Raw genomic sequence first — 10,000 nt, 5'->3', positions numbered from 1 at the left:
ATGGGGAGCAAACTTATTTTGAGTCAACAATGATTAAATGTACATGAGAATTAAAAAAGATTATCGCAATTAGACAAGCAACTTGAACTTTTGCAAACAAGACTGAAATTGGGGGAAACCCTTGCTATATTCACGGTTTGTACGGGTCTTAATCCTTGCACCACCGGGGAAGGGGTACAAGATAGAAGATAGAGACAGAATTTAGATCAATACAGGTGGGAATGAATGAGTTAATAATGATGAGCCATAGCCTACACGAAAAGAGGCAAACATTATCAGAAACAATTATTCCATAAGTCCGTGTCGGATAGGCAATTGTAAATGGTCAACAAGATGGGTAGTGCCCAATTGGCTAGAACCCGGGCTAGAACCAGTCTCGTATCCAACAAGCGCAAATAAAATAATAACTGTTTTATCAAATTAAATTCTGAACACTAGGAAATAAAAGCCAACCAGTTTCCAGCTTGGCAACAATTGCCGCAATCAGTTTCCATAATATATAGATTCAAGCCAATCAAAAAAGCAGAGTTCCGGGGTTATTAAAACCCTTTCACTCCCAAGAGTGCCACTTATAGATTTTACTCTGTCTAACGCCAGACGATTTTACTCGTCAACGGGGAGCCCCACGGGGGTGAAAGGGTTAACAACAGCTAGATTCCCTCGAAACCTATGTCTCCATTAACCCTTTCACTCCCAAGAGTGCCACTTATAGATTTTACTCTGTCTAACGCCAGACGATTTTACTCGTCAATGGGGAGCCTCACGGGGGTGAAAGGGTTAATTAGGCTGTTCGAGCAAAACAATGGGAATATCAATTGATGACGTCGCACACAGAAAATTGTCCACATTAGGTCAGATTAGAGAAGAATCCAGACTATTCTGCCGGCTCTCCCGTCATCAACTGAGGTTCCTGTTCTGTTGCTAAATCAGCCTATTCTTACGATAAGTAAACCTAGGTTGAGCCTATGATCCAATCGAAACCCAGTACTTGATCAGCAGTCAACTTAAAAGAAAAAACAGCCAACCTCGATGATCTCTAAACTTGAGCCTGCAATATGGTCACGTGATACTGGTCACATTGGGATACATGGAGGGATGGATGGTCGTACGATCATACGGTGGCCAAAACCAAATTTTCGCCCACGGATGAGTTACCACATTTTCTTAATCAATGGTGCTCGCCGCATGGGGCTCCATTATTAGGTCATACAGTTTATGAGTTGATAATCGATATTGAGTGAACCAATCACAAAGCTGCAAATGCAATATTTAATAATTTGGGTTAACAATGGTCAGAAGTAGGTCACAACTGCTGAATGGACGTGAAATGGAAGTAAAAAAGATCATTGTAGTTAGACAAACAACTAAAGCAGTTGCAACCAAGCTAAGCCTGAAAAAAAAAAACAAAAAAAAAAAACAAAAGAGCAGAGCAACTACAGTGATGCAGTGAAATTGCTCGATCATAGGTTTGACTCCTGTTCAAGTCTGGATTTTCTCATGCTTGCTTGCAACTACTTAAAGGGGCTATGTCACGCAAAATTATGTAATTTCATGACAACCAAAATGCGCAAAAAGTAGAAAGAAGAATGAAACTTTTGTAATAACCACTTAAAACCGATGAACAACACAAAAGAAATACAAAAAAAGGTTCAAAGAGAAGCATGGATGGACACAAATGGACAAGATTGAAACAGATCAATTGCATTTGGGTAATCTTGAAAAAAGTTAGCACAATGTTTTTCAAGTTTATGGCAAATTGCTTGCCAAGGATATGCAAGGAAACAACCACACAAATGTGCTTGAGGCAAATGTCAGGAGTTCAAGGGAGGCACTAGAGTGTCTTGTAGTTATATGTATTATGGTTGTCCTCAATAATTGCACATACACACTTGTACCACTTTTAAAAATCGGCTTGTCCCTCTCTTAATCAATTAAATACATGTCTTCAAAATTAGAATAAGGCTTGACCTACTCATCCCCTATGAAGTCCTTCTCAAGGAATAGATCATCCGAATTTAGAAGAAACTAGACCCTCCGTGAGGGTACACTGGGTTGCCTGTGGTACGTGCAGCGTTCCAGGCAAATTGTGACTGGCCCACGGGTCGATTACGGGCTTGCAAAAACAAAGCAAAAGGTAATTAAAAAACCATATAATAAACTACTTACTAACCGAGCTAGCTCGAGCCGTACTGGGGAATATTGGCCCTGGGTCGTTTTTGTACGGACCTCGCTGCGCTCGGTCCGTACTGCCACGACCTCGGGCCAATATTTCCCTGGCAGTACGGCCCTCGCGCTCGGTTAGTAAGAAGTTATTAAGGGGTCACCCAGAAGTCATACCAGCAGAGGCCCTTTGGCTCACAGGTCCTCACACGTTCGTACGACGAAACAGATCCTTTTCTGAGGTTAAAAACCTGGCTAATGGCCTAACTCTTTTTTCTACTTTCCCAACCGCGAGAAAACCGCGGTAAATCAGCCATCGCCAAAAAATGTTTTTTTTTTTCTCAAAAAATATTTAAAGTTAGGGGGAAAAAAAAATCATTTTAAAGCTAAGAAAATAAGCTTTCCAACAGCATACAACTTATTTACAGACAACTGAAACATTTTATAAAAGCGAAAGTCGAACGAAAAAATTTAAGAAAAATAACAGTAAAATATGTTTTCTAGGCAAAATTTGGTCATTTTAGCGTTGATTACGAATTTTTGGATGCAAACTAATATTTTCTGCAATTTATCTGCTTTCTTGGACATAAATTCGACCGAAAACTGATAAGGCATGAATATTTTTAGATTTTTAGGAATAATAGATAACGTGGTTCAATGCGTAATGTGATAATGCGATAAAAGTGTCAAATTTGCGACCCATTGCTAACGGCAACGGAAGCGATCGCATTACGAATAATTAACCTCTGTTGCCAAAAACCACCCAAATAACCGGTCAGTGTAAAACGCAGACTGCAGACTGCAGACTGCAGACCAGGGATAAAATGCAGACTGAGGGTAAAATGCAGACTGCAGGTTAATAAAATAATAATGAAAAAAGAGTTATAAGAGTGTTAGTAGCCGTTTGTACTTTCACACTGAAACCCCAACACAGCTCCCATCGCTTTGGTTGCCCCACCGCATGTTTTAAATCCGGATTTTTATCGAACTCTGTAAGAATTGAAGCTGTTTGAATCCTTGTTGTTTGAAAAAGGACAGTTTCGTTAAGTGAGTTGCTTTTAGGCAAAGAAGTCACCACCCCGTAATTCAACTGTCCATTTTGCTGCACTGAACAAAGTAATCTAGTAATTACCCAATAACTCAATTTATTTTGACACGCATGGCTACAGTACCAATTAACAAAGACAGAGATAACGTGGATTTTGCAACCATTTAACGTTTCAATTCAGTCGGCTTAAGCCAGTATGACTGGTGTAAAAATTTCTTATTAGGATCCTTTCATTCGCTTTCGTGTACGTTATGTTTATCCTTTAGTTCACAAGCTCGTTTGTTTTGCATCTGGAAGATGTAATTTTCAATTATAACCTCTCCCTAGCGGTTATCACGCATAGCTTAACCAATGAAATCCCCGCGTCCTAATTGCTCGGAATACATGAAATTCTTTGTGCATTTCGTTGCACCGAAAAAAGACAACCGAGATTATTCAGGTATTCGAAGTAATAATTGTTGGTTTTTCGATCTATTTCCCTCGATGTACCGGTGTGACAAATAATTTGGAACATTGCATCTGGAAGCGCAAAAACAAAGCACAGATGATTTCAACGCGTACGATCGCATCCCCAAAAGGTGCAGCGACCTGCAGTCATAATAATGTGAGTTGTTGACAGATGTAAAACAGCATTGTCTTTCAAACAATCTTTATTTTATCCTTATGACTCGTTTTTTTATTATTAATATTTAATTTACCCTCAGTCTGCATTTTACCCCCGGTCTGCAGTCTGCGTTTTACACTGACTGCCCAAATAACCGATTTTTCGACGGAAAATTCATCCCAGAGGATAAAACTATTCACTGGACATGTAATAAAGGTAGATATGTTCGAGCGAAAGCGAAAACAAGCGAATATTTTGACGGAAAACACAATAATGTGAGATCAAAGGAACATGTGGTGAAGACACGCAATTGCGGCATCGCTTCGACAATAATCTTACTTTCAGCGATTTTAACGCTTGAAATTCCATTCAATCCACCTTGTCTAGTCTTTGAATTCACTATTATCGCTGCCCTGCGAATCTTCAATGTTCTACATAACAGCACACTTGGTAAAAGACGGCTCGACGGGCGACAGATTGTTGTCGCCTGTCTTGTTCAGTATCCAATTGATTTGCCATTTTTGAGCTTCATAAGGGTATATTTTGTTCAAAGATCCACTAAAACGCCATTCGCGTTACATGACTTTCGACGCCATTACAGGTTAAGTTAATGATTCTACTGTGTCCACCAGAGAAATGTACGCATTTCCACTACCCTCTCGATCCTAAGAAAATACGCGCAGCAGGGCTCTATGCACAAAGACACCACTTAGCAGGGGAGTGACAGGCAAGACTTTTACCGACACGGAAAAAAATAAAACGGAGAAATTCTACCCATTTTCCAACTGGGATTGCCGTATTGCCATACGGCAACCCAGTAATGAATTGCTTAATAAAGTAAATTGTCCATCGTAGAGAAATATGAAAGCTTAGCGTTAACCAATCGTCAAAGCCGCGGAATTAAACCAGATTGTGGAGGAAAATTCAATTTAAAACTTCCATCTCATGCTAAAACAACGCCATCATTGCTAGGGGCATATAATTAGTCCTAGCATAGTACTACGAGAAAGAATCACGAATTAAAAAAAATGCGATGCCATCATTGATTCCGTGAGGATAAAATATGAGCCTTAGTTTTAAATTTGTGTTGGACTCTCCTTTTTTCCTTTGCAACTGCCCTGCGACATGACAGGGCTTTCTGTGCTGGGGAGTGGTGCCGCAAGCGATAAAAATGAAATGTTTTAAATCCTGCAATTCTGCCGCGCTGGAGTCGAATTTATGGCTGGTATTGAGTTCATCACGGCAAGGGCGCAATGGTTAAAATCGGTCCGATACACATCTGAAAAAATAACTAAGCGCTGGACATCTTTGGGTTCACTTGACAGCGGCGGTCAAGGATATAAGGTGAGGTCCGTAGTGGATAAGGCTTAGGAAAACACTTTCTGGCGTTTATAGCCATATTTCTAGACACAAGAGATTGTAATGTTGAAAACCGAGAAGGGTAAAAGGACACTTAGTGACGCTTATAAAAAAAGAAAAACATCCAATTAGTGGAATGTGTGTTATAACATGTCAGTAACGAAAACTTACAACGCAAAGACCAGTAACAAAACACGTAAGATAAAACGACTTAAAAAGGGACGAAATGCAATGTCTTCGTTCGTGTATTCGCAGTAATCGGGAAATCCCGTCTCAACACAACGAGCATTTTGGTCCGAAACGTTTTCACGGCGACCAGTTTAGCACTCCTCTTCCTCTTCCATATGAAGGCTTTGCTCTTGCTGCTTCTGTTCCTGAAAACAAAGCAGAAAAAAAACAACAACAAAGAAAAACAAGGTAGGTAGACTAAGTTAGGTTGGTCGGCTACGTAATACTCTATTTGGATGAAACATAACAAGAATTTCCATAGGGGCGTGTATGTAATAGGAATAAAACTAGTTTACCTAAATAATAATAATAATAATAATAATAATAATAATAATAATAATAATAATAATAATAATAATGATAATAAAGGTTTATTAGCATTTCAAAAGAATGAATTGGCTCTTCTATGCTCAAAAATTCCTATTCTACTCTAATTACGCAAAAACATGGCATAATATAATTTACAATAATATCACATTCTAAAATTAGGAATTAAAATATAAACAAGCTAAAATGTAAATGTAATAAATGGGCTGCAATTCATGTAACTTCTAATCTCTTTCGAGCATTATTGACAAGATATGATGTTAAATTTCTCTTAAAAGATCGAAAGTCAATACAGTTCCGCAAATAACTTGGTAATGCGTTGAACATGGCTGCTGAGCTGTCTTGAAAGGTGCCACTTTCGATAGGCACCTTTAACTTGACTTCACAGGACGAGCGTAGGTCTCGTGCTGGTATGTGTTGTTCGAGTTTCAAGTACTGTGGCCAATAGTCGAAATATAGTGCTTTGAATACGCACTGTAGTAACTGATAACTTCTACGCTCTATCAGCGGCAGCCAACCCAGCTGCAGGCAGTCAGTAAATAGTAGAAATGCTGTCGAGGGGAAGGAAGATGTTCAATTATGCTTGCGGTAATTTAACGACGGTTCGTGCGTGGAATTGAAGGGAGATTTTAATAGGTCTTAGCCTTTTTCATTGAACGATTTCGAATGTTATTTTTTGCCGCGTGAAAGTGAAGTTAACTATAAACAGAGCAGGCTCTAATCTTCATACCGGGCATCTAACAAATGACTTTTTATTACACAGATACTGATGAAATACCAGGATTTCTCCTTTTACTAAAAAATCATATCTTCACCGCGCGCAGTGAACATATCATTTTTATCTTTCACATGTGAAAATAGAGGCGTAGTCATGGTAACGAACACGATTAGCCAATAAAACGCGAGCTTTTTCTTCATTGTAAGATACTTTTAATATAATTCTTCTCAACTACATTAACATTTTTATTGCAAAATTTTACATTATCATGATTTGTTTTTCATAACTTTCATATCTTGTTTCATATTACAAAACATGCGTGTTTTAGCGGTTCGTGACCACTTTTTCATCATTTCGAAAATGAGTAAAACAAGTTGTTTTAAATCTGGACATTTCATCAATATCTATATAATACACAGAACATTACATGGCCACTTGTGGATACGAATTTTCTCTTCGAGTGCTGAAAGTATCTCGCACGAGTGAGCGAGGCGAACGAGTGAGAGAGACTTTCAGCACGAGAAGATAAAATTCGTAGCCCCAAGCGGCCATGTAATATCGTCTACTTATTATTCCACTGTTACGCCATTTTACCATATTTGACCAAGAATGGTTTACCCTCTCTTCAGGGTTTTATTGCCAGGACAGGGCGTGTTTATAACATCGAACTCCATATTGCCAGGAAAAGAAACAAATTAAACAATCATTTTAAAAAGTGGGAAAAGTTAATTAGTGTTTTTTTCCGATAAGTAATGTCACCATTGTCTTTCATTATTAGTGTAATGTTTAAGGTGAAGTCATTTCGTCATTTCGTCTATACAATCAAATAAAGGACATTTGGCTGGCTTCCTGTGCTCTTTACGTCGTTCGCAAGCGCCCTGAAGGACAGATGATGCATTTTTTAGAACCACTCTTATAAGCTTAGTTCCCACTGGCGACATACGGATCATAAGCATAATCATAATCATAAACATAAACATAAGCTTCTTATATTCTAGTGGGGACGGCCGCTCTAAAAACGTAAAGCATTTCCTCGAAGCTGGCCGCCATCTTGAAAATGAACCGACCCGAAAGTACTGGTCCTAGACTTTAATTGGCCAAAACACAATGACCCGATTGCGTCATTATGTTTCTCATTATGTCGTTATGATTTTCGCGTTCCCACTGCAAAGAAAAGCGACATAGTCATAGTCAAAGCCATAATCATAATCATAATATCACTAACGCCAATACTGTCAAAAGTGGCCGAAGAGTATGTGGTTGAGGAATACATCAAGCCAGCCGTCCTGGTCAAAGTTGATTGGAATCAATTTGGAACGGTTCCCAATTCCTCTACTGCGCATGCTCTCATTAGTATGCTGCACACATGGTATCAGAAGACCGACGGCAACAGCTCTACGGTCCGTGTAGTTCTATTTGACTTCAAGAAGGCTTTCGATCTGATTGATCACCGCATTCTATTGGAGAAGCTTAAGAACTTTGACATGCTTGAGTGGGTTCGTCTCTGGATTGAAGATTTCCTCACTGATCGGCACCAAAGAGTCAAGCTCTCTCAAGACTGCTTCTCAGAGTGGGGTAGAGTCCCTGCCGGCGTACCACAAGGGACTAAGCTTGGTCCCTGGCTCTTTGTGGTGATGATCAACGACCTCCACGTCGAAGGCGTTGATCTATGGAAATATGTCGACGACACCACCATAAGTGAAACAACCCACAAGAGTGATTGTAGTCAGATCCAAACAGCTGTAGATAATTTAGTTGGGGCAGCTCAGGCAGACCGGTTCCAGCTGAACGAAGCAAAATGTAAAGAGTTGCAGATTTGTTTTGCTAGATCTAAGCGTTCATTTCCACCTGTCGTCATCAATAATAAGAACATCGAAGTTGTTAAGAGTGCCAAACTTTTGGGTCTCTCCATCTCTGACGATTAGAAATGGAACGCGCATGTTGCTGAGATAGTTAAGAAGGTAGCGTCCAGACTGTACTTGCTGAGGCAGTTAAAACGAGCGGGCCTCGACCCGCTCGAACTTGTATGTTTCTACACCACATGCATTCGGCCGGTCGCCGAATACGCCTGCAAGACCTTTCATAATAGCCTTCCCATATACCTATCAGATGAACTGGAAAGGCTTCAAAAACGCGCCTTTCGTATCATCTATCCCACCTTGAGCTATTCCGAAGCGCGCGTCGCCCTGGGGCTGCCGCTATTAAGCGCTCGAAGAGAGGAACTCACCACGCGCCTCTTCGATAAGATCCTTCAAGACCCCAACCACAGGCTCCATCACTTACTGCCGCCAAAGAATGAATGCCAAGTAACTCTCAGAAAAAAGAGGACTTTCAATGTCCCTCTTTGTAAGACAAATCGCTTTCAGCGGAGCTTTTTAATGGCAAATTCTTCCCGTTCTTAGCTTTTAGTTCTCGGTGTGCAATCTTGCTTTTAATATATTTTTAATATATTTTTAGATTTAAATTTTAGATTTAAATTTTAGATTTAAATTCTAGATTTAAATTTTAAATAATTTTAGAATCTTTGTTCGATTGTAAATAGCCGTAATTCAGCCCTTGGCTGCAATGGTTTTATTTAATAAAGCTATCTATCTATCTATCATCTAATCATAAGCCAAAAAATGGTCGATCATTTTCTTACGATTATGATTATGTTGATCATAAGGGCGCCTATGATTATGTTTCTGGACATTCCCACTAAGATATAAGCGACATAACAGCGTTATGTTCGTGCTTATGATTATGATTATGATCGTTATGTCGCTAGTGGGAACTAGGCTTTACCAGAGGTGACCTTTTGAGGGTAAAAATCCGTTAAAAATGGGCAATTACACCATTTTTCAGATGTTCGAAAATCCTAGGACAGGCAGGCAAGCAAGAAATTTTACAACAAATGTTCCGAAAATTCTAGATCTCAAATCGTCTTCCGAACAGTTATTTTCCGAAAATGGACGTTGGGTGCCCCTGAAAAATGGGGGTCACCGAGTTTATTTTCTAGATATAAGCAGCTCTCATGTTGCCATGGTAACCTACTACATCACAATAGTGGGCGCATTTTGTTAAACAATAGTTGTTGTTTCATATGGTACCATATCATTGCTGTTACGTGATACAGTATAGTAGTTATAATCCTCCTAATAAGAAGGCACCTTAAAAGTAGTGAAACTGGTTCCAGCTACCTTAAGCCCCTGGTTTTGGCTTTACCAATGTATATTTTCCAATGTATGATGTGTAATTCTCCAATACCCCCAAGTGTTTAGATGAGGCTATGGAAACACGGAAAAATGTCCTCTATTGCTTTTATAAAATATTGCTCAAAGATAATTCGCCAAATGTAGGAAAATGCTTTTTTTTAAACTTCAGGATTGAGACAGATTTTCTTGATACACCCTCATATTTCCTACCATGCAGCCAATCAAACGCACGTCTGACAATACATAACCAATCAAAATTAGTGTGATGTCACAGCCGTGTTTCCATACTCTCAACTACACACAGCTATTGACCAATGGGAGTGCGGGTACTATCCTAATTATTTTAGAAAAATAAATAATAA

General features: G+C 39.3%; 1 protein-coding gene across 1 annotated transcript in view; it reads right to left on the bottom strand.

Moving 5' to 3' along the window:
• Positions 1–3,840: 3,840 nt before the first annotated feature.
• The window catches only part of LOC138032665 (uncharacterized), a 25,420-nt gene continuing 19,260 nt past the window's right edge, over positions 3,841–10,000 (bottom strand). Inside the window, exon 7 of the mRNA XM_068880373.1 lies at positions 3,841–5,545. Within this exon, the coding sequence (XP_068736474.1) occupies positions 5,478–5,545 (68 nt within the window). The 3' untranslated portion in view covers positions 3,841–5,477. The remainder of the gene's footprint in view (positions 5,546–10,000) is intronic.

This window comes from Montipora capricornis, chromosome 14 (genome assembly GCF_036669925.1).
Source record: "Montipora capricornis isolate CH-2021 chromosome 14, ASM3666992v2, whole genome shotgun sequence".
Lineage (NCBI taxonomy): Eukaryota > Metazoa > Cnidaria > Anthozoa > Scleractinia > Acroporidae > Montipora > Montipora capricornis.
This window is presented reverse-complemented; position numbering and strand designations above follow the sequence as displayed.